The sequence below is a fragment of the Rhipicephalus microplus genome, chromosome 3 (assembly GCF_043290135.1).
Source record: "Rhipicephalus microplus isolate Deutch F79 chromosome 3, USDA_Rmic, whole genome shotgun sequence".
NCBI lineage: Eukaryota > Metazoa > Arthropoda > Arachnida > Ixodida > Ixodidae > Rhipicephalus > Rhipicephalus microplus.
This window is the reverse complement of record NC_134702.1, coordinates 26,264,310-26,290,773: the sequence shown is the minus strand read 5'-3', so window position 1 is coordinate 26,290,773 and position 26,464 is coordinate 26,264,310. Positions and strand designations below refer to the sequence as shown.

General features: G+C 45.5%; 1 protein-coding gene across 1 annotated transcript in view; it reads right to left on the bottom strand.

The window, feature by feature from the left end:
• Positions 1 to 26,464, bottom strand: part of sog (chordin short gastrulation) — a 308,185-nt gene that overhangs the window by 136,207 nt on the left and 145,514 nt on the right. The window contains exon 2 of the mRNA XM_075889131.1: positions 12,674 to 12,777. Coding sequence (XP_075745246.1) covers positions 12,674 to 12,777 — 104 coding nt within the window. The remainder of the gene's footprint in view (positions 1 to 12,673; positions 12,778 to 26,464) is intronic.

The window sequence follows — 26,464 nt, the reverse complement described above, 5'->3', positions numbered from 1 at the left end:
CGATAAAAATGGATCCTCAATACTTTGTAGGACCCATTTCCATCGCGGAAAGCAAAAATAGAAACATTTATTTTTTGTCACTACCTATAGTAAATGTAGTAAAATAATTTTACAGACTGAACGTATACGAAAACGTCTGATACAAGAAAGCAAAGGAGAAAAAAATTGTGCGAGTTATAAATAGGCACCTTAGTCAAAAGTCACACTACCCGGAAAAAGAGTGAAATAAAGGAAAAAAACAATCTACGTTAGCCATTAATGACCTCCCATTCTTCATCCTTCCGATAAGAAGTAGGCTTTCTATATTTGTACTCCGCCACGAAAATCAACGGCTGTGTTTCCCGCGCGTTAGTCTAACATTTAGCTTCGTGTGCCCCCGTTGCTTGTTCTTTTTCTCGCAGGTTTTGCATTCCCATTATACGCATAATCACGCTTAACGCCGCGCGTGATAACGCTTAAAGTTAATGAGAGCGAATTCTGAGTACATTTATATGCAAAAGCGTACGACGGTAAGAAAAGTGTGGGGCTCCGGGAGGGCAGGAAATTTTAATTGAGTTCCATTGTTCGGGCGGTCGAAGAAAGGAACTTTGAAAAGCGACGGTGTGGTGAAAGGTACAGCACGAACTTCCGTGATTCATGTAGTCCTATACCGAACAATGGCGAGAGTAACATAAGACGGAGCACTTAGAAAACAGAAAGCCCACATCGATGAATCGTTTAACGAGCGCTTCCGCAACAACATGCTTTCCATAAAATGGACAGTTATTATTTTTTGCTATTCATGAAATTGGAGACGCGTTTGAGCGTGATGACAGCCGCAGGTGACTGCTTTGCGACCTTTTTCTTTCCTTTGTTTTTCTTTGTTTTTTTCCTTCCTTTCTTTTTTTTAATTCTTTTTTCTGCTTTCTTTCTCCCGCTTTGCATATTGCTGATCAGCTTTTCAATTGGTCGGCCCTGCCTGAGGAATCACGCCGCAAGCTTCTGAATTAAAGTGTTCTGTCTACCATGGTTATTAGATCAAAAGTGTCGCGTTAACAAATACCAACAAAGAGACGAATAACATAATTTTATGAGCCATTCCACTCTGTGAATGTGGATGACAAGCGAGGCTGTGTAGTGCGCGATTTATTTTATTTGTGCATATATTTACTTATACAATTATTCATAATTTCGAATTCAGCGCATGCTCCTTTAAATTACTTCCACCTCGATTCGCGTGGGCCAAATGAGCACCTCACGTACTTCCTAATTAATTATTTAACGAATAATTATTTTGTTGTTTAACTAATTTACTTTCCATTCATTAGAGCCTTGGTGTTGCCATGCTGTTTTCGCCATTTTCGTGGCATTCTGTCGAGAGCGTCAGTGTTTGCGGAGTTACGTGGCTATATGTAAGACTTCACAGTAAGATTTCTTCGACGCGGAGCCCCGCCACCTTATACCCCGCCGCGGTGGTCTAGTGGCTAAGGTACTCGGCTGCTGACCCGCAGGTCGCGGGTTCAAATCCCGGCTGCGGCGGCTGCATTTCCGATGGAGGCGGAAATGTCGTAGGCCCGTGTGCTCAGATTTGGGTGCACGTTAAAGAACCCCAGGTAGTCAAAATTTCCGGAGTCCTCCACTACGGCGTCTCTCATAATTATATGGTGGTTTTGGGACGTTAAACCCCACAAATCAAAGCCCCGCCACCTTCTGCAACTGTATTAACGCGATAGCGCTGGTAAAGTGCTCGTGTCACAGAAATTGCGACGTCGGTGTTGTCAGTTTCATTGATTGTGAGCAAGAAATAATCATCTCGTACGTGAACAAAAAACCTAGAAATATGCAAATAAAGTCAGTAATAAATAACAATTGCCGGGCATGATTGATTATGAAAGTGTGGTGATCGAACAGTGTTCTACCACAAATCCACGCGTGTCCCTAGAAATATAGTGAAAATGTGTACCGTTGAGTACGTCGTTGTTCTTTTTCAAAAGGCCACGAATGATGAATCATTTGACGCACAGCGAGGCGTTCACCCGCATAAACAAAAACACCGCCTGCAAACGAACCCGCTGTACGCCAAGTGAACATCGTGCTCTTGGCAGCAAGTTTCATGATTCTACAGGGCTAATTGTTTCACTCAACTTCACACTGAAACGTGCATGTCATGCCGAAAAACAAGAACAAAACGGTGTTTTTTATTTATAGCAGTAACTGATGTTCCGAATTTTTTGCCCTAAGAAGGCTCACCATACTTCGCTCAAGCAATTATTTCCTCGTCATCAGCTTCACATTTTCGGTACCACCCCGCATCTTGCTGTGTTAACTGCACGTAGCGTTTAGGCGCATGCACGCACATACGTGCTATCGAAACGCTCTGCATACAGCCCCAACATGTGCATATTGAGCCCTGCCTCGGCATTTACATAAGCCCCATCGCAATGTCGCAATTTCCATTAAGCCGCAAGGTGCCGGGCATTTACTTTACCTGCCACTACGTAATTAGACTGGGGCACTGGGGACCTTGCATTTGTCGTGGGATGTAAGAACGCAACTCGGCGAACGAAGTCTCGGTCACGACAGCGGACGCAAAAACTAATACGGTGGAATTTTTCGAGTTAAGCTTGTTAAGAGTTGCAGATTTCTGTTCTCCTATGAAAACACATTTGCTTTTTTAAGTGACAACTATGAACGCTAAATCTTGAGCAATAATGGTGAGCGCTGCGGATGGGGTTTGCCGTTTGGTGCCTTTTAAGGTATCGTTAAGGGCAGAGAAACAGAGAAAGCACGTTAAAGAACCCCAGGTGGTCGAAATTTCCGGAGCCCTCCACTACGGCGTCTCTCATAATCAAATGGTGGTTTTGGGACGTTAAACCCCACAAATCAATCAATCAAGAGAAACAGAGAAATGTAAAGACAGACAGACAGACAGACAGACAGACAGACAGACAGACAGACAGACAGACAGACAGACAGACAGACAGACAGACAGACAGACAGACAGACAGACAGACAGACAGACAGACAGACAGACAGACAGACAGACAGACAGACAGACAGACAGACAGACAGACAGACAGACAGACAGACAGACAGACAGACAGACAGACAGACAGACAGACAGACAGACAGACAGACAGACAGACAGACAGACAGACAGACAGACAGACAGACAGACAGACAGACAGACAGACAGACAGACAGACAGACAGACAGACCAAAATTTTTTCGTCGAATTAAGGTCCCCAAGAAAGACTATCGTCTTTAAAAAAAAGAAAGCGAAACCCGGTACTACCGAAAGTACAGAAACGTGACCCATGAAGATGCACCGGTCTCGTGCGTATCCGCATGCGCCATTTTCCCAATAATTCGCGCTCTCTCTATGTCGGTCTGTTGGTGATCAACCGTTTCTGATACGACAGTCTGAGGATTTACGAAGGTATACCTCGACGATTCCGCGTAGCATTGTTGCCTCGAAGTGGACGCGTTACCGTCGTTGTTGCCTGTATAGCACCTCAATTGTTACGCGGCCAGGCACGTGAATAGAGGCATACACTTCTCGGTGTTGGCGGGTTCGACTCCTGTAGCGGCGATCGCATTTCGGTGAAGGCGATATAGTAGAAGTTCCGTGTGGTTTGCGACGTAAGCGCACCTTAAAGAAGAATACGACAGGGTCAAAATTTGCGCAGCCCTCCACTATACGGCGTCTATCATACGCATATCCTGGTTCTGTGGCGTAAAAGCCCAGAAGCAGCTGTACTAGCCTTCAGACATGGGGCGGCCCAGGAGCTCGGCATCTCAGTCCCCACGTGGGAGCTGCCCGCAACACAGTGATCTGTGTTTTGGGGGACCAAATAAAAGTTTATCCAAACCAATGGTGGTGGTGGTGTCGATAAGATGATGCTTATAATCATGATGCAGTAGTGGTGGTGATGGCGATGACAGTATACTACTCTTAGACGAACGTAATGGGAGTGTACACGAACAACCCAAGAGTCAGAGAGGGCCCTCAGTTTCTATAACGAGGCGCCCAGCAGGGCACGCCAGCTTCACAGTGAACACCGCTCCCCGCCATCACGTCGTCAATCATCGATAAAAAGAAGGGGAGACGAACAATTCAACGTGAAAAATCGAGGAGGTTCATAAAAACGGGAGTGAGACCCCGCAAAACGTCCCCTTCCCTCATACTAACCCCTTTACTGCTCCAATAACCCTGCAACCGCGCACAACTCGTATATCACGGCAATTTCTTTTTAGAGTTTTAGCCCTTTATAATGCTTTTCTTGACAGTCCCCGCTCCCGCCCCTTATAACCGCGCGTTCCATTCTGTGCTTAGGTGTTGCTCGAAGACAGGTTTGCCTTAATATTCCCTGCTCACGCCTTTAGTGTAAGGGCGCATTCTTTTCTGTGCTTCGGTGTTGCTCGTAGAACGCACCTGCGTATGCATACATACGGTGAGCGATCATGGACCCCAGCTTAGACAGATTCCGATAATTAGCTATCCGCTCTTATAGGCCGCCCAATCTCACGCTCTCTCCCAATCATAAATCTCACCTCATTTCACGCTCCTCGAGATATTAGTAGTTTTATTTTATTTTACTTATAACGTATGCGTCCTTTTTTTTCAGACCTCACAATAGTCTCATATTTCCTTCGCCCCCCCCCTCCCCCCGGCTTCATCAACATAGGCACACACGCGTACGTTTCACCTTAATTCTAAAAAAATACAGCAAACGCGATGCATACACTCAAATTACACGCAATTCCCCAACACACGAACCCTTCTTAACCTCATCGATCTCGCTGCTGCACTTTTGAAAGAGGCAGCCTCATTTCCGCGGGCAGTTTTTCACCTGCGACCCACCATAATTCAAATTTCTGATTTTCACTCGATTGATTATACTATCTCTGTTTCTCTCTTTCTCTGTCTTTCACCTTTTGTCTTTCTAGTACGCTATAGTAAGGCTCCCTAGAGCTTCTACTCGCCTAGATATTCCACCCACAGCGCCTCAACTTCCTCCCTTCTTTTGTGGCCCGTATTTATCTTACTGCTTCTCGTATTGTTGTAAAAATCACGAAATCAGGTAAATAGAGCCTTTTTGTTGTTGTTGTTTGAAGAAAAGCTCGTAAATCACGCTGCACCAATTTTCATATAATAAGTCGACTTTTTTTTTTATGTGGGGACGCCGTAGCTCTCGCGTCGAACCTATAGATCTGCGTGCGTCTAATTAAATAAAAGCGCTAACCCGACGCGTCGTTTTTTTTTCCTGCGGATATCGGCGATGGCGCCGGCGTGAATGATGGCCTGGTGGCCCAAATTCAATAAGCAGTGCTGGCTGCGCTTTGCACGTGAGCCGCATCATGGGCCAACTGTGTGCACTGGTACGAAAATTCGCATAACGAAAATTGATACCTTCGAACATTTCACGAAGGAACGACAGGTGCACTCTTTATTTTTTGTAGTTGTTGTAGCTTTGTACGTTTACAATGAAGATTTATGTAGCGATAACTTATTGATAACTTTTCCTATCTTACTGAAACGGTTTAATAGGAGTAGTCGTTTATAAGTTACCCTGGCTACTTCTTGAAGTTATACGATGAACAAAACGAAACAAAACATTTGTCTGTGCGAACAATGTAGTGTACATCCTGTACTCTGTGATTAATTGATTGATTGATTGATTGATTGATTGATTGATTGATTGATTGATTGATTGATTGGGTGAGTGAGTGCGTTAAGCTATTTTAACGCTACAACAATAAACTCTAAACCCACTCTGCCACACCCTTCACTTAAATCCCTACAATTTCCGTGCACCTAAAGGTGCACTGGGCGCAGCTTAACCGATGTGCCAAAAAAATAACAAAAGCAAGAAGGAAATTCCCGAAAGATAAAGGAAGAGCGAACGGCAACAGTTTTTTTTTGTTGTTGTTACCTATGCTTCATTTTTCGTTCGCATCGCTCACCCAAGCTTCCAGATTTCGCTCCCCACTTTATGCGGTGTCGAAAGGTAACGACGCGCCTGCTTGATAGATAAGCGGCTGCCTCTCATTAACGCGTTCCCAAACCGTTTCTCCTCTGCATATCTAAGAGAAACCTTCTTAGCCGCGTTAAGCATTTTCCATTCCTTCTTCCCTTTCCTCGTCTCGGCCTTATCTTTTTCCAGAAAGGCGTGGTAAACAACAAGGAAGGCGCTTGGTGCGTCATCAGCGCTTAGCGATAAGGGCTTCCGACGCCGAGTTTGCCTGCTAGCGTGCCGCATTTGCATAGCGTGGCCGACCCATCCCCTTGCCTTCCATCTTTGTGCGCCGTTCTTTCCAGAATATCCGCAAGTTCTTTGTGTATTAATAGACGGAAGGAATACGCTCCTTTAGCAGTTTCCTCGGGTCGTGCGGCTTAATCGCCTAACGCGCGTGAGTATGAAAAGTCGAGGTGCCGTGCGGCGAGCATTTTTCAACAAAAGTGCCGTGTTTTCTAGCTATACGTATGAAACTTTCGCGTTGCCAACAACGAGGGCGAGTCACGTAAGAGAGACAGAGAGAGAAAGATGCAAGGAAAGGCAGGGAGGTTAACCAGACGCACATCCGGTTTGCTACCCTGCACTGGGGAAGGGATAAAGGGGAGAAAGATACCAAGTAATAAAAGCTTGATAACAGAGCGATCTTTTCGAAGCGATTGGTGAAGAAAGCGAAGCGACTAAACTGATCCACAGAAGGGCGCGCCTTTGGGCTGGTCAGTTCACTATTATGCGCAGAAAACACGGCTTTAACGCGAGACGAAACGAAATAACTCGGACCACTGCGCAGTGGTTTGTGCTGTTACGTTTCGCGCCGTCCTCGAGCGCTCTTTGAAGTGCGGAGCACTTCGCGGAGCCCGGTGTTGTCGCGTGCTGTGATCTTATGCTGACGTCTTCACCTGTCGTATAACACAGGCGCAATACCACATCTAGCATAGTCGGCTGTATAGCACAATCATCGCGCGCTTGCGCCACACAGAAGTACTTTTTTCCCGGCAATGCAGAACAAGTATGAAAACTTGGCAAAGAAAGCAAGCCCCAAATAAAAAGAGAGAGGAAATCGGAATAAAAACAGAGATAAATAGAAACAAAAAGAGAAACGAACTGGAACAGAGAAAGAGGAATAAAGGAAGAAAGAATATATATATATATATATATATATATATATATATATATATATATATATATATATATATATATATATATATATATATATATATATATATATATATATATATATATATATATATATATATAAGTGTGTGAAGCGCTTTCTATAACTGTTTTACAGGTCTCCGCTTCGGTAGATCAGCGGTTAGGGTGCTCGGCTGCTGCCGACCCGGAGGTTGCGGGCTCGATTCCGACCCTGGCAGTCCCGTTTCGGTGGAGGCCAAATGGTAGAGTCCCGTGTACTGCGCGATGGTAATGCACGTTAATGAACACCAGATGGTGGAATTTTTCGGAACCCTTCACTACACGGCATCTCTCATAATGGTGTCTTGGTTTTGAAAAGTATTGTTATTAACAGTTTTACGGGGCCCCGCCGCGGTGGTCTAGTGGCTAAGGTACTCGGCTGCTGACCCGCAGGGCGCGGGTTCGAATCCCGGCTGCGGCGGCTGCATTTCCGATGGAGGCGGAAATGTTGTAGGCCCGTGTGCTCAGATTTGGGTGCACGTTAAAGAACCCCAGGTGGTCTAAATTTCCGGAGCCCTCCACTACGGCGTCTCTCATAATCATATAGTGGTTTTGGGACGTTAAACCCCACATATCAATCAATCAACAGTTTTACGGGTGCGCGTCGGCAATTGACGCGGCATGCGTCAGATAGGACAAACACCAAGGTAAAGGGTAGCAGTTGACGGAACACTATACAGTCAATATCAAGCGGCGATGCGCAGCTTACCGAGATTTCATGCGCACCGAGCGTGTCCAAGTTCTATAAGCAGGCGTGTATAGATTTGTTACATTATAACGTTCACCAAGTGGCACATTTCGGGGTACGTATATATAAAGTGAGGCCTGCTGCCACTCTGAGCTCTAAGGCTCATAGTCGCGGCAGTTACAGTGTAAACCTTTGAGCGAACTAAAAACTTCAGAGGTAAAACATCTGTGAACATTAAAAAGTGTAGACAGAGAAAGACGAAGAAAGGAGAAAATAACAGCAACATTTTTGTCGCGAGGGCGCAGCTATGAATGCGATAGCGACTAATTGGAATGCCATGCGAAACAAGGCTGGCAGCTAACTCCATTATGATCGCATCTGCCTAACTCTACAAAACGCTGGCATAAGCGGATACGGCCGCTATAGGAATCAAATCTGTTTTCCTCGCTTGACCGCGAAGTAAGCGGCGACTGCACAGCATGCGTACAGGAATGTACGAAGCGTGTAGCTGCGTCCTTGTCATTAAACTTCGCAGCTTCTTCCCGAGCAACGCAGCCTCGCCCACCTCATTACGGCCACCCGTGATGCTGCTTCGGCCGTCGGGGCCAGCCGGCACGTGTTGTTTCTGCTTGAGCCGCGCCCGTCTGCAGCCTTTGAGAGATTTCGCTCGCAAACACGATGTACGAGCCGCAGATCGATCTTGTCGGTTTGTATTTTATTTCATTTCATTTCATTTATTTACTCTCAATGCCGTAAGGCGTTACAGAGAGGAGGGGTACAATATTAAACAATCAAGAGAAAAGACAACAGCGGGGTGGTTTATACGGAACATCACAGCGACGGCAAGAAAGCTCGTCGATTTTCAACATAATTGCTATACAAGAGGACAGCTATACAACAAGAAGACAACAAGAGGACAACAAGAGGACAACAAGAGCACATCAAGAGGACAACAAGAGGACAACAAGAGGATAGCTTCATTCGGCTGCCCTGCTCTTTTAGAGGAGAAAAATGTTACCAAATAGAATGAATGAGAGGGAGTCTAATAAAGAGCCACGGCGTCATTGTGGCTGTGGCAACGTCTAGTAAATACCGAATATTCGGGAACCATCGGCGTTTACTGAGAGATATATCGTAGGCTGATATATGAAAGAGGGGGAAAAAGGGATATATGCAGTTGTGAGAAAAGATTTTTTGAGATTACAAACGTGTAAACAAAGCGAAGATGCCAGCCTGCACCATGTGAATGCGTGATTACTCGGTGACACCGAAAATTCGTGCAGACGTGCGTAAAACGGAGTAAACATGAGACGAAGACATGTATGAACTTTACAGCTCCAACAACAAAAAAAATATATATATCGCAGACCTATAGGCTGCAAAGAGTGCGAAAACGTTATTATATAAAAAAAGGAAATCAAATAAGAACAATAAAAAAAGGGTCCCGAACGACTGTCACTGTGTCGAAAGGCAAGGATGAAATACCGGGAAAGCACCGCCATATTCTTTCGAAGAAAAAGCTGTTCGGGAGGATGGTTTCCGGAATGGAATGGCGAAAGGGGAAAAAAGGTGGAGGGCGGTAGAAAGAGCAGGAAATGGCAGCGACTCTTCGCCGCATATCGGTCTCGTCGTCAAAGCGCCCGGCCGCTGCCCGATTTGAAAACCAAATCACGTCACTTTCTGACAGGAAAGAACATCGCCCCTTACTATATACGTTGCCCTCGCTGGCTTCCTCTTTATCGTGTTTCTTTGCTTTCCCTTTCACGCTGTAGCTTTCATTTTGTGCGTGAGTGTCTTAGTGCGTCTGTGTGTGTGCCAGCTTGCGCGTTAGCCATTTTTGGCACTCCCGAATCATTCAAGGCAGAAAAGAAGCGAGCGAAAGTATACGGCCTCTATATAGCGGCAAAGAAAGAAGGCAGCGGCGCGCTTTGTTCAAACACTGTCCTATAAAACGCAACCTTATCCTACGCTTCCACTCTCTTCGCTTGGATTGTACGCTCACGTGTTATTGCACCGACGCAACCCGACAGCGCCACCATCGAATTTCCGAGTGACCACTTTTGTCCCAAGGCAGGACAATCACAGCCCCATGCATACGAGAAAAAAAAACGAAATTTTGTGCTTCGTTGATTGATATGTGGGGTTTAACGTCCCAAAACCACCATATGATTATGAGAGACGCCGTAGTGGAGGGCTTCGGAAATTTAGACCACCTGGGGTTCGTTTGACTCGCACCCAAATCTGAGCACACGTGCTTAGAGCATTTTCGCTTCCATCGAAAATGCAGCCACCGAAGCCGGGATTCGATCCCGCGACCTGCGAGTCAGCAGCAGAGTACCTTAGCCACTAGACCAGTGCACTTTTGTGCTTTGTTTCTATGTTCTTCGTCTTTTTTTGTTTGTTTCTACAAAGCAGTCGACATTTTCGCCTAATTATACCAAACACCAGTCGTGAATACAGTTCTGGCTGCCTTGAAAGCGCATTGACACGAACTCTTAATAGCGAATTTACTCTGTCATACAAATCTTCGGTACACAGAGAGGGCTCTGAGCATGTGTGAAGCTCAGGAAATGCGTATATATGACTTTGAAATTAAAAGGGGCGCTCTAACACCATTGAAGCACCTATTTTTTTATCTGTGTTTTGCGTAGACCGATAGCTGTAGATAATTTTAGCGTAGGTCTAAGCGCCGATATCAAATGACTCAGTATATTATTCACGGAATAAAGTCACTACATCACTGGCGACCGCATCACCATGTAGTGGCGCTCGCCAGAACTTTGCGGGCGGAAATGACGCCGGAAGGTTGTCGCCAAATCGTAGGACGAATGGAACCTTAGAAGCGATCATGGTGTAGGATCAAAATCGAGGTCTATTCACCGTAACTGAGGTTACTAATCTGTTTCATTTTTCTTCTCTGTGCTTTTTTTCATCGAACCCTGAGCAGATGCGGCCACAACAAATAAAAGGTCACTGCGAATACAAAGCACGACTCAGGCGCTGACTGACACTTTACCACTGTATTTTTGGCTTGCGTGTGTCGAATGTATATACGAAAGACCTCTCTCTTTCTTTCTTCCCTCTTCATGCTTTTGGGTGTTTGCGAGCTGCCTCTTTCCGCACGTGCGCTGTTGAAGGGGTACAGGCGATACAAAATGCGGAGAATGTCGATACAAAATGGCAGAAGAGAACCAGAAAATTGACTGGTAAATACTTGGAAAACAGCAGGGGGCCAAACCGAAAAAAATTATCGGTTAAGAAGAAGGTGAAGGATAGCTGAGACCGATATGTGGAGCATTGGCATGATTAAGAAGTCCGCACTAGAGATCTATCGAACTTTTAAGCAGGAAATCGCCAAGGAAAGGATCTATGATAATACTCGGGGTAGTTCTCTACTGTATGAGGCCAGGACGGGAGTATCGCGAACCAAGACATATCGGGCCAAATACGAAGGGGTAGACACGGTATGAAGTGCGTGTGGAGAGGAAGAAGAAACTGCCGAATACTTGATAATGTTCTGTAAAGGGCTTCACCCTATAGTTCAGGATGATGGCGCAGAGTTTTTCAAAGCACTGGGGTTTAGGGAGAGTGAGGGCAAAATAGACTTTAAGCGGGTAGAATTAACTAGAAGGAGGTTATCTGGTTGGTGGCTAAAGTCAAGACACGAGTGAAAATTAAACCCTTCACTCCAAAGTACGAATGCTCAACCTCACTATTTAAGGGAAACAAAATACATCAAGTTTTTGGTTCATTAGGTATTACGGCTTGGTGGCGCTAGCCACCGCCCGATATAAAGGGTACAGCCATATCCATCCATCCATTCATCCATCCAGGCGGCTCACCGCACGACGCGCGAGGGGTCAACAGTACTTCGCTGTCCTTGTCGTTCCACAAGTTGCTTTCTCAGAATAAGAGGAGGGAGTGACCCGGAATGTTGAAAAAAAAACAGCAGAAAATACCTCACTTCGACACATTAACTCCCGCGCAGGTTCTGGCGAGGCAGGCGTCAGGCACCACACTTGTTACCGTGGCAACAAGGTCAACATAACTTTGAAAACAAGAAAAACAAAAAGAACAAGCAACGATGCGGTGCAAGCTTCCTTTACGTAAGCGCTTCCAGCTTATTTTATTGGCGCAGCCTTCCGACGTCATGGGCGAGTCAAATGTGGTGAAGTAACTCCGCGAAAATAAGTTGAGGGCAAGAATATATTTTCTTGTTTTTTTTTCAAATTTTCTGAGTCGAATAACTACAGATTTCGAGCCGTTATCACTGCCATTTTTGCTTCATTAGTCTGTCTGTACTTCAGTCTGCACAGCCCACGAATAAAACATGGGGGGTTGAATATATATATATATAGTGTTGGAGGGTCCCATTAAAGTAAATATTCTCATACCGCACCTACTGACAATGACACTAGCATGTCCCTGCGCAGTTTTTAGACGATAGCGTCGGTTAGGACCCCTTAATCTGCATTTTAAATATTGTACTTCCCAGTGCTACTCTTCACTTCCCCCCCCTAAGCAACACTCACCCCCCACCCCTTAACCCAGGGCAAAAAGACGGGTGACTGTGAGAAACGTCGCTGCTTGATCACTTTTCATTGCGAAGATTGTGTATTTTTAGACCCGACCAAACGTGAGGGAGACCTGCGCTAACACCTAACCTCCCCCCCCCCTTCCTCCTGATAGCAAATACACTCAGTGCACGACTATGGTCGTTCCTCTTGTATTCACAAATGTATCACGGCAACGAACCGTGAGCAGCAATGAGAAATGAGCCGTACGTTGTACTCACAGGAGTGCACTCACAGCGAACACAATAGAGCACGCCGAAAGGTGGACCCAGGTCGGGACGCCATCGTTCCTCCAACTCGTACGTCAGGTTTCCGAACTGGCAATCTGCGAATTAAGAAACAGAAATCACTGTCAGCGTGATGCGTGCCATTTTGAGCGTGCCATATTGTATGTACTGTAGTCTGTACTCGACTTGCTTTACTGTTTATCGCAATTGTGAATGTATAATAGGAAGATAGACCCATCTTCGTTGTTCTGAAGGTCGTATTAACATGTGTTTAAGCTCATCTATATATCTCTGTATAATGTACTTATCTTCTGTATTTTGTGCACATCATTCATCTATCACGCTTACGTGTGTTTTTCACTTAATTTTTGCGCCTCTCCTGCTTGGTCTTTTCAAGACAGCAGTATGTTGTAAATAAATAAATAAAAGAAAAAAATCGGTGGGTAAGCAACGTATATGACGGTAACTCTTCACGAGTATTTAGGACTATAGTTCAGTTGACATATTATACTCAGACCAATTTATTAAAACTTTTCGCTTAGGCATGAAAACGTGAAAAGGTATGCTTCGTTGAAGCCTGCATCACGAAATTCGTATTGAACCTACAAACGAACCGGAAGAAAAGAAAAGGAAATAAGCGCCATGTACACACTCAATCACCAGCGTACATCTTTTGATTACTGCTTCTGTAAACGCTGAGTGGGTCGTGGTGCTGGTAGCGTGAAAAAAAAAACATTTATTTAAGCTATATTTAAAAGTGACAGATTCGGGCGTCCATACGGGCAAACCGTGTGAAAACTTTTGGAGACGTCCTCAGTCCGGGACCCTTGTGGCTTCTGCGACGGCACGCGCCCTGACCATGAGAGCTCGTCGACGCCGAATAGAATTGCGCATAGTTACGCATTCAATGTAATTAACCATTATAGTATGCGAATCCACCGCAATGAGTCTTTCTTGCTTCCACAGCGTCACATCTCATGTCCTAACATGCATCGGAACAGGGTAGTACCATTCCGTGTCCAGGAGTATCAAATAGACTCCTTGCCTACTTGATTCCCTTTTCCTTCCTTTTCTGTCTCCCCTTTTCCCTTCCCCAGTGCAGGGTAGCAAACCAGACACTTGCTTTCTGGTTAACCTCCCTGCCTTTCTTCATACCATATTTCTCTCTCCCCCCCCCCTTGCCTACTTATCAGCAGAGCCCATGGCCTGGATTTTCTTCGGAAGGGGTAGGGCGAAAGGACTTCTTGTAGTTTTTGAGAAGCCTATTTTTACTATCTGTCCCCTGTAAAACACCCCTCTTTTTTTGGAAATTTCGGCAGGGGGGGGGAGGGTCTCTAGGCACCCCCTTCCCTTTGGCTACGGGCCTGCTACCAGCATCCATCTCAACCTTACGTTGAAATGAGAGAAGGCTGAGAATGCGGCGACGGTGGAGTTGGCATTGCGGCTGAGTGCGAGAACGGCCAGGGTTATTGAACGCTCCGCGGGCGGCGAGGGTCTGGCATATCGTGACAGCATTCGAGGTATCAGGAACCTCCGAACGATTCTCAAGGCAAGGTCGTTCGCAGAGGCCGAAATCCTACTCCCCCCGCACACACGTCACAGATGCGATGCCGACAGGACCGCGGGAGGCGTGCGTATTGCGGGGTAGCCTGGCGAAGGCAACCCGACTCCCTCGCCGTCAACAAAACATTTCCCACATTTGCTTTCAGCGCGCCTCTTCTTTCCTCGGGGTTGAAAGCTGAAACGTTTTTGATATCAACGACGCTGGACCGATGATCTCACTCTGACGTTCAACATAGCTCGCTAAATATTAAGTAGTAGTGGCAGATTTTCTTTGTATGCGCAATATTTATGAGAATATTGATCTCGACAAAAAAAAAAAACATCCGCTACGACGCAATCGCAATCTGTCAACCCATTTCAGGATGTATCGACTAAAATTTGGGTTGTTCGAAAGTTACACTCAATATATTGTAGAATACGGCGTTAGAGATGAAAATTGGGCTAGTTGGTGCGAAGTGGCTTCAGACATAACTAATTAGAGCAAGAAAAGAAAATGGACGACGAACAGGGAGAAAAATGCAAACAGGACCTAATCAGTGCATCCTGAATGTTTCTTTTTTTCTATTTTTTCACCTAGTCCGTTGTACTCTTAGTGCTAATTAGCTGTGCCCGACGTAGACTATGCATTCTCACTTAAGTCGTTTCTTTTATGTACATCGCAGCCGTTATGTACCGGTCACCACGCAAATCTTCGCCTTCTCTCGGTGATTTCCTCTCCCAGTGCGTAAAACGAGAAATTTGTGAGGGTACATGCAGCTGGGTTATCGCCGAGAACCTTGGGCATCACGAACTCGCCAGAATGACTGAACGCAGGTAGCACGTCAACGTCGTAAATCGCTAAAGGGCAAAAAAACCAAGAAAGAAAAGCCGTTCACCGGCAGCAATACACCGTGCAGATTCGCGTTCCCTGCGTTGGTACAGCCTCTCTGGAAGCATTCGCTGTAATAGGACCTCCCCTTCTGCGCCTGCAGATGCTAGCACAGAACACCTACCAGTGATGCTACTGTTCTGCGATCGCCGCGCAAGCCTCTCTCTCTCTTTCTTTCTCTCTCTGTCTCTCTCTCTGCTGTACGTCGGCGCCGTTGCGGCGTCAGTGAGAGACTACGTTCTTTCACATTCTTCGGTTTCGGTAAGCGGAGAAGGACGTTCGACGTCCTTCGCCTCGCTCGCTCAGTCGGCCACCTTGACCTCACAAACGAAAACGGATCCAGTGCCGGCGCCTGGCGCGACGGGCGCTCGTGTTCGCTCCCACGAGATGTCTGGCAAACGATGGCGCACGGGATCGCTTTCTGGCGCAAAAAAAAAAAAACATCTCGCTGCTGCATCGAATTGGGAATGCCTTGCAATCCGCTTTGAACAGTTTTCAGTATCGCGCCAGAAAATGTGTAACCTCGCGTACGGTGTAGTGGAGGTGCACGACTCACAGGCGCCTCATAATAAACTCGAGGTAAGGGAAGAGTTTTCAGTGCCAGAAACTCTTCCGTGTGCACACGCGCCTTAAGACTTTTATGCGTTCACGGCCTAAATAGGAAACGAGAAGATCGCTAAACGTGAGCCTGGCAAAGATAGGTGTCTGACGATTACACCAGCGATGAATTAGCGTGAGGAGCGCGGAACGTCGTTTAGTTTATTTCACATCGGATTTGGCCGAAGCTGCGGACGCCTTCGTGATAAATAAAGAAATGTAGGTCCCTTTTGATAGTTAAAGGAAAAATAGGTCAACTGATAATTCCTTGTGTTTAGAAAAGGTGGGTAACGATTTAGTGTACTCGGTACTCTACTATGGGAGAGCTGAAAACCATCCCTTGGACCTCACAGTTGACGAGGCCGCATCCTAAGGTTAAGCCACCAACACGCCTGTTTAGAAAAATTTATTGTTACAGACGTCGATAACATTTCGGCACAACATTTTCTGCTAAGACATACAATAACTATGATGACAAAACAGACTTCATTTACATAAACATGGATGTGAGATGACGTGGAAAGAACATGTACATTTGATGGTTCACACGAACACAGCCACACATTAATGTGTCACAGAAGGACAGATACACATATGAATATTGAAAGGTAAACAAGAGGCACAAATTGAACGTGAGTATGTAGGTTTTGCATAATTACATGCCGCATGCCATTTCTGCCGGCGCATCGACTGGTTTAGAACAAGTGGTAAACGCTTTAGAGTACTCGGTACTCTACTATGAGAGAGCATGAAGCCGTACCAGGGGAAACGCTCATAATCGATTACGAACTGATGACTTATTGATATTTAGGCATCTTTGTTAGTATGTGGAAGAAAAAAAGGTGTTATTACAAGGAAACCACGTTAAGTACACGTAGCTTCTAATGCATCCGCTGCCACAGGATTTGCTGACAGTAGGTTTCACGGGTAGGGGAAGGGGAAAGAATAGAGAATCATATAGAAATACTTTTGCCTTTTATTCTTTTTTTTTGAAAATGCGTAGGACACAGCTCGACTTTCTCATTGTTCTTAGGTCATAAACTGAATGGAATCTGAGAATGAGCATGGCCGTCCCCGGTAATGCAGGATGCACAATAAGGCCGGCTTAAATGTTTCCAGGACATTTGCTCTCAAAAGTTACCGACACTTATTTAACGCAATGCGGTGATGTACACATCGTATGCTATGTATATGCAGCGCGGCTCTCCTGGCTGCACGGTCAGCGGCAGGCTCGACTTTTTGCTCGGTTCGTGAGCGACCGCAGTTCAACAATGTCGCCACGATCGCGTTTTGCGGCAGCGCGGTTTTACTGAAGCACAACTGATCCGCCAGATGTAGAGTTTCCAACTTGTACGCTCGTTCGTCAAGCGCGTCCCTGTCGGCAGAATATAGGGAGCTTTCGAATACCGTTTGCAAGCGCTGCGGGCGTTGCGGGCGCCATATGAGATTTAGGATAGCGTTTGTCCTACTGCGAACCGCAACGCACGATTGTAGCGACACCGTAGCCTCGAAACCAGCGCTTGCAGGCCACATGCGGGCCGCCATCACCGCACGCCATTTCGGATTTTCTGCGTGCGGTCCGCAAACGCGAACGCCGACTCGCGTATCGACACATGCGCAGTGGCAGCGACCGCACCGCAAGGGCTCGCGGTGCGCTATTCTAAAGCTCCCTTATATTGCCGGAACAAACTGGGCGCGCGATCATAAACTCATCTCACGCGATGAGCTTCTTCACGCAAACGACCACGTGCAAAAAAAAAAAGCGGTTTGTGGCCCCCACATTCCCTATTGACTGCCACGGTGTCTTTGTTCGTAGCAGCTATCGGTTCAAGCAACCGCCCTATAACTGCGCCTAGTACTAATCACATATATGGCTTATCACTCTTACTAATCACTACCACAGCAGTAACTCGTACACGTTGCCCCGCAAACGCTAGATCCATGAAATTCTTCAGTATTCCTGGTTACGTAGTAGAACGGAAGCTTGACTGTCACACGAACATTCTTGATCACGTGGTGGGTTTCACCGTTAACGCTCTGCACAGTAGTTAATACGTAATAGCAACCTTGATTGATATGTGGGGTTTAACGTCCCAAAACCACCATATGATTATGAGAGACGCCGTAGTGGAGGGCTCCGGAAATTTCGACCACGTAATAGCAACCTTACGAATGCTGTTTTAGTCAAGTCGAAATTTTGAACCTTGGGTGTATTAGGATTGGCGTTATATTGAAACGCAAACGTTAACCCCTAGATCCACAGGAAACGCAGAATCGCATCTCCCAACATCTTGCTTCAATGTTGATTTTATTCTTATGCTTTTCATTGAAAACGCATATGGAATGTTGTGTTATGGACATCACCCTAACCCGCATATGCTGTCGAATCAGGCAGTGGCACCCGAATGATAGATATATAGCGAGTGGCATTAGATATGCAATCTAGCCGCTCTAGTGCACTTGTCAGACGATGAGATAGATAGATAGATCATGATTTTCAAGTTATGACTAGACAAACATGTTCTTATACAGTCATGTTATGCCGTACCATGTTTAGTATCGATACCATTATCGTAACGGCCAGGAGAGCAAAAAGTCGTAGGCGGCTACATACATACATACATACATACATACATACATACATACATACATACATACATACATACATACATACATACATACATATATACACACATACATACATACATACATACATACATACATACATACATACATACATACATACATACATACATACATACATACATACATACATACATACATAGATAGATAGATAGATAGATAGATAGATAGATAGATAGATAGATAGATAGATAGATAGATAGATAGATAGATAGATAGATAGATAGACAGACAGACAGACAGACAGACAGACAGACAGACAGACAGACAGACAGACAGACAGACAGACAGACAGACAGACAGATAGATAGATAGATAGATAGATAGATAGATAGATAGATAGATAGATAGATAGATAGATAGATAGATAGATAGATAGATAGATAGATAGATAGATAGATAGATAGATAGATAGATAGATAGATAGATAGATAGATAGATAGATCCCTCACTACAAAATACATTTAGTCGAAGCTCGTTCTGCGATGCCGATCGGGCAACAAGGGTGAACGGCAGCCACATGCATAATAAATCACCACGTGGAAACGACCGGTTGTCAGAGCACGCGCCTGGCGGCCACAAAAACGGCGATAAAACAAGAATGGCCGCCGCGGCCGAGAAAGAGCATGACGACCCACGGTGTTTCGTGGAGCTTCTCAGTTCGAACGACGCCGGCATGGGAAGGTACTACGCGACGGTTTCTATGCGGGTGGTGTGGGGGAGAGTAGAGGCGACGAAAGAGAGTAAGAGAGAGGGAAAAGACGTTGCCGGTATTATAGATGATAGTGGCCATTCAGCCACCCGCATAGCGGGGACTGGGTCGTCGCATGCGATATGCCGCGCTTCTGCCGACACTCGCGGCAGCGACGCACTTATTTTTGAATGCGAAACTTTGTATAGGATTTAGAACACGGTTTCTGAACATGTTTTTTTTTAGTTCACACAAGAAAAGACATATTGCGCAACATTACGGGAGAAGAATAACCGCCAGACCTGTGCGGAACGCGCAGCACGGTCGCAGTGAAAACTGGTAGAGCGACCTTTCAGAGCCTTTTGTTGTTGTTGTTGTTGTTGTTGTTGTTGTTGTTGTTGTTGTTGTTGTTGTTGTTGTTGTTGTTGTTGTTGTTGTTGTTGTTGTTGTTGTCCTATTGTTAGTGGCGCATACTCACTAGGTGGATTGACCAAGAATCGAGTGGTTTTAAAGTTTACTATTCAGATTTTGAATAATGGAGGTATAACAGAAAGATTACCTATAGCCTAGGAAAGTGTGGTGCTTAATGTAATGCATACAAATAATTACATAAACAAATCCATTCTTAGAATAGAGCAATAATCTGATTTTATACGTATATACTTATGTGGACATGTTAGGATAATGAAACTGGTTAATTAGTCAACCTATTAGTTTCATCAATTTAGTCCCGGACTGCCGCGCATACTGTCGCATTAGAGAAACCAGAAATGGAAGCTCCAAAAGACAAAATGACAGGCAGAGATAAGTCCATACCAATACCACATTAAGGTATTTCTAATAGGGTTTTTCGTAATGTGTTAAACCGCCTGCAGGTCAAAAAGAGATGGTCTATTGTTTCCAGTTCATCACAGAATGCGCGCAGTGGCGAAGGTGCCTGAGCAGACCTGTGTTTATAGAAATTTAGATTTCGTACCCGGTAACGCAGCCTTGTGACAGGTACTTTTTTTGTTAACAAGGCTGCAAGCACACTTGCAGGGTCCTCACTACGCTAAAAATCATTGTGTAGTAGGCAGGCATTCACTATGCCATTCTTCGTGAGTCTTCGGAGAAGTGTGGTATCTGCTGCACACTTGCAAAGAACTTCGTGCAATTTTTTTTGAGTGCGTGTGTGCTGTGGCTGACGACGATTAACAATTATGTCAGAAGCTTTTGTAATCCCCACAATCCACCGCAGTTGGTATACGCCACAGTTAGTAGATAAACAATATTTTGTAAAGCGTTGGATCATTCGACGACCCACTAGTTGCGCGATTCGCATTAAGTGGCACGTGGTTGTTCCTTATAGCTGTTCTCAAACGCATTCATTAGTGATATTAACGCAATTTCTTTCCCGACATCAAGCCTGCCTAAAGCCAGTTTTCAAATGTGCTCCAAGCAGCGGCGTGGCTTAGTGGTGTATAGGAAAACGTGGTCAGAGCAATGTTACCGATTAGACAGTCAAATCACCATGACATATAAAAACCATGCTCTCCATCCCGTGTGTGAAGTTTGACCGGAAGTAAAGGGGGGGGAAAAGGTGGCGTGGCTCAGTAGTAAAATACTGGGCTGGCGCGCAGGGGACCCGTGTTGGAATACAATTGTGCCCTTCGTGTTTCTTTTTTTTTCATTTAGAGTTTCTTATTATTATTTCGTGCGATAGCGCTAAAGGACACCGGCGGCGACGGACAACTACAGCGCGCACGCGAACCGTGTTGTGAATACAGCTTCACTGTGAGATATGCAGTGATTAGAAGCAGGTCATAAGAACCATCTCATGAAAATGTCCGACTAAGACAAAATTACTACTGGTGGATCTTGGAATAAACGTTATAGGTTTTAAAATGCCTGTACCTCGCACATTACTTCTAGAGGCTGAACTTTGACTGGTGCTCACGACATTGCTATAACAAAATGCATGCGAATGCCTCTGACAGGATCAATTTAATTATTTTCACTAGACGCAATTTCTTTTTTCCTTATTTTGCCAAATATTTCGTATTTAAATCCTTACCTTCTTAGCGTAAAACGTGCCGCTGAAAGAATAAACTTTGATTGTGACGTGAACGCAACGTGTATAAAAAACGACAAACCTCGCATAACCACACAAATAAAATTTCACTTCTTTTTCTGTCGTACTCTGTAGATCGATTTTTTTCTTTTTTTGCACTGACTATACAGGCAGCAATTTGGATGTTCATACGGTGGCGGTTGTTGCCTTTGTTGCGACGCCCAACGATCTTGTCACAATCGTAATGATGAAGGTTGTGGTTGTAAAGGGGAAAAGAAGAGAAAAGTGAGCCCCGTAACTGTCTGCTTCAGCGAGCGACACCTCTACAGTAACTCACAAGGGATGGGAGGGAGGAGAGAGAGAGAGAGAGAGTGAGAAAGGAAAGGCCGGGAGGTTAACCAGATATTGGTATCTGGTTTGCCAATAGAGATTTCACGCCTGACGTATAGGCTACCATACATACTGTCCCACTGCGCAGCGGTAACTTTCGCTTTAGCAGATAATTACCTCATGAAAAGGGGGGGGGAGGGAAACGACAAAGCACTACGTAGACACGATTAACCAGCGAAGCTGAAACGTGTGGTCCCAGTTGTCATCACTGTAGGCTAATCACGACAGATCGTCAAACTATTTCTAAAATATTTCTTACGTCTGTACCGTAATATCAACTGGTGTTTGCCAATCGTGCGTGTACTTTTTCGTTTTTAGCGGAGTAATGGTGAGTAGTTTGGCTGGCCCAATGTTCATGGCACATGCGCGGTAGGAGGAGTTCTCTCACTGGTTGAACGGACGAATTTTCATTCCGTACAGCCAAACGCCGCTCCACAGTTTGGAAACAAAGTAATAAGCTAAGTTCATCCGCACCGCCATGACCACGTTTTGCAGAAGCACTCGCACACGCGCAACATAGAATCTTTCCTTTCTTTCGTTGGATTATCCTCTCCATGTTTCAGTTTCGTCTCATTATGTTGCTTTTTCAGACTAAGAGACTCACATATGCGGCATGACAGGACTACAATGCCAGTGCATACTGTCATAACAAAGGCGACAGTAAGATCAAGCGACGTATACAGTTGGAATGGCAAAATATAACCGAATTCGACGTGGCCTCGCGCATACTGTACGAGGTAAAGAGCAACAACAAAGCAAACCAGGATCGCTTCAAATCACAAAAGCGCTTAGCTTTCACCAAAGGACAGTTCGTCCGAGACAAAACTACCGGGCTTAGTTTTTCTTAGAGGCCCTTTCTCTCTTTCCCACCCGCTATTCTCTCACACCTCATTTACTATACGTCACGCGTGAAATAATATGTCGGCCCGCGGAAATAAATGAACGTATATCGGGCATTAATATACCACATGCATTATTACATAAAGCTCGCGCGGACGCCGCAAGCAGCAGCTGGTTTTTTCGGCAGGCCCTCCGTCAAAAGCGTACGACTACACTTCTTTAGGCGACTCGGACAGGGCCATTTTCCTCGGGAAATTGCTCAAAATAGAATGGACGCGTATACGAAATGAACAATGCGGGGTGGGGGGGAGCCGTAAGAGAAAAAGAAGAATGATAAAATATGGAGGAAATTATGACGTAGGATTCCACACACACCAGGCCGGGCAGCACGCGCTCCCCCGAACTACCGTGACCCCTCTTCCCCCTCGCCGCCCTCTCCCTTGTGCACGACCTTCGCAACGAGAACGACGGTGCGTGCTTAGCCACGCCCACTTCTTGACTTCCTTTTTATTATCCGAGCTACCGAGCTGCCGGGGACCTAAAAGTGGCTCCGATAACGAAAGTGGGAGGATCTAATAACGCTCGTAAAACGCTTGATATAAAACACGAGCGTCGAGAGAAAGGAAAGGGTGAATGGGCGAGAAGGAAAGAAAGCCTCTATACGGGGGACAACTCTCCCCAATCTCTGTGTGCGTGGCGCTGGGGGAGAAGGAATCCATGCCGTGCGCAACTCATTGCGAGCTATAGCTGCGTTTACGACCGTGCCGTTATAAGAAGGCTTTTGGTTTTTACGTGCTTTGTTGAGTTTTATTATTTCCTATAGCTTCGTTCTTTCTTGCGGCGTCGTTCCAATGACCGAGCGTCATGTGCCGATAGAGCGAGTACGTCAGAGAGATAAAACAAAATAGAAAGGGAGAGAAAGCGAGATTGAAGAATGGATGCGAGAAAATATCAGAAACACAGGTCAAACTTAATGAGACGGAAGAAAGAAGGAGGGCGAAGAGCAGAGAGAGAAGGAGCCATAAAACGCACACCCGCAGCATTTTCCGTCCTTTCTCTCTCTCTCTCCTCTTACTTTTCGCCTTTCTTTTTCTTCTCCTTCATTCTGACGTCTCCCCCCCCCCTCTTTATACGCCCCCGTCACGTCTCTATTGTTCGTTCTATCTTTGCCTGCAGTGTAGGCGGACTCGGCTAACGAGCTGTGCAAACAGCGAAGGCACGTGGTGTACACATTGGAAGGAAAGCGAGCGGAGCTTGGAAATAACACCGACTGACCCACTATCAGAGTAAGAAGGAGATTTGGGAAACTATCTGCTTTTTCCCGATCTTATCAACCTGTTTGATTTTGTTTTGTTTTTTCACCTATCTCATTTTGTTGTCTGCAATTCTGTACCGGATGCGGATAGATACTTTAGGGACAAAAGCGGCCTCAATGAAGCCTCAAGAAGAGTCGCTGTCTGACAAGCCTTACGAAGCAACGAAAGAAGGGCAATTATTTTTTTCCAGGGCTCGTTTTTTTTTTCGGGGGGGGGGGGGGGGTAGACACAAGCGAGTGAATCTAACGGACAATTAGGCTGGAGACAGACTTGCTTAGAGCGTTATAAGAATTGATGCTTCATATTTCAGAAGATGACAAGTGTTTTCAACACATTTTCAATGTGTTGCACCGAATGCCCGCGACGTCACAAATTTGATCATGAATGTGATTTCCTTTCATCCTAGCGCCCATGAAAAGGAGTATCGAGCGACATAAAAAAACGTTAATGAATCAACATGCAATGTGTAAAAAGTCTCAGTATCGCTGCTCAGGCGAGGCAACGATTGCCATAGCAGCAAACATGAATGTCACGCCGAGAACGCCTATGGCAGGCATGGGACAAAGACAGGGATGTCCCTCAAGCTGCTCCTCAGATGAAATTTTTAGATGATGAAAGCATGGCTTGGTAAATTTACCGTCCAAATGTGCGTGGAAGATCGTATCAAATAATAAATTAGAGGGCGTGTTCATAAAAAAAAAGTTCAACGATTTAGACCACAATGTAATCTACTACGGGATAGCCGTATGCTCTCCTTGTTCACTAAAGAGAATTTCAGGAAAAGTTCTTTTTAGGTTGTCCTAGCTCAATACTAATGAAGGTCAAGTGAGTTCGGAAAAAGTGTTTAACGATTTAGAGTACTTGGTACTCTACTATGGGCGAGCAAAAAGCGTCTGTGTTTAAAAAAAATTGTTTAACAATTTCGAGTACTTCGTACTCAACTATGGGAGAGCACTGAGCTGTCCCGCCAAAATTAAAGACGTCACCGCAGCGACGTGCTTCAAACCCTCCGTCTGTGTTTAGAAAAAAATGTTTAACGATTTTGAGTACTTCGTACTCAACTATGACAGAGCAGTAAGCCGTCCCTAAATCCGTTATGTGTGTTTAGAAAAAGTGGTTAACAATTCAGAGCACTAAGCACTCTACTATGGGAGAGCTTAAAGCCGTGCCGAAGGCCTACGCGACAGATACATTCTTAGGGGCAGGCACATAAGGTAAAAAAAGAAAAGAGATTCAGCCAACTTCGCTTTGCAGACCCCTATGAAACAGCGACGTCGGTGGCGATCGCTTGGTCATGCTAGCGCATTTATGTCTTCCAAGCCTTTCAGATATCTTGTATAACTGCTCTTTATTTAACACTCCTTGTCAAGCTGTTAGGCATCAGAATAGTCACCTCTTATAACCACGAAACATCATGTGACAGCGGTGTGTTTATGGTAACACGCACGCAATTTGCTGGGCTAACAGCTGGCTTTTTCCTCTTTATTGGAAGTTTTCGAAGGGTTGTATTGCGTAATATACCCAATTAGTGAACCACATACCCGTTTATGATGCCGACAAGCGTTACCACGGATCCAAGACACAAAAGACTCGATCAAGAACGACTTCGCCGTTAAAGATTAGACCGATCAGTTATCCCGTCACGACCCACCCGTAGTTTAGACCTACACGTACGTCAGTTTCTCGTCGGAGGATACCCTGCAGTCGCGTTGCACACACCAATGCACGACGCGTCATTGCAACATTTTTTTTTTTCAGTTGTTGCACAAACTCTTTAGGGAAGTGCTCATGGCAGTAAAAATGAGACCGCGAGCGTTGACTACAGTGTACATTGCCTGGGCGGTATTAGAAGAAGAACAACAGAAGAAGCACGCAGATTATTACCGAAGCCTTCGTTTCGCGGGCTGTGTGGCTCCAAAAGCTGTGTTTCATAATCCTCACGTTTGCAGAATCGCAAGTACGTACACCGTTGGTGACATTTGCGAAAAACAATATGTCTTTCAAACACATTTGAACAGCGAACCAATAAGAAAAGTACGGGAAAAAAAAGTGACATCTTTGCTTAAGCATTCACTTGAGACGATAGTGAAGCGATCGAAAGCCATGTTCCACTTCTTTTTCCCCCTTTTTCTTCCCAACCAATCACATTGATTCCTCCAACTTCCGAAAGTTAACTGCGTCTAACCTAATTTTGCACTGCCTTCGAGATTAAAGGCATTGCAGACTTTCTGAAGCTCACGCGGCGTTATACAGTGCTTACGCAATACACCCAAATTTAACCAAGCGATGATGTCACAAAAGGACCACATCATATCTAGATTATTTTTGTGTTGTCAATTCACCTTGACGCCGGTGATCACTTTCCGCGTTTGACGGGGCATTCAAGGCTCTCGCCTTTGTTACAAACTACTGCGCCCCATCAGCGCAGTGCCACTTTCAGAAAATAGTGTTCGCCTTGGCGTCCAAATCGTGTCGACCATTTTTTTATTTTTCTCTTGTTCACAGGGGTGGATACTATATGCCATGATCTTATCGCTTACCTTGCTTTGAGAATGCAGAGACCTCTCTAGAGAATGCGCTGACCACGCAAACTTCCAGGTGCTGTAAAGCCGACTGTTATCACGGCAGGAAATCCCACGAGCATATCACGCCTTCGGTGACCGGCGGCACTAGTCAGGTGTCTCAAACACAATGCATCGTGCCCTCTCTCCATGTGTGCCCCGCTCTGGAGGTCTAGTGGCTAAGGTACTCGGCTGCTGACCTGCAGGTCGGGGGATCGAATCCCGGCTGCAGCGGCTGCATTTTCAATGGAGGCGAAAATGCCGCT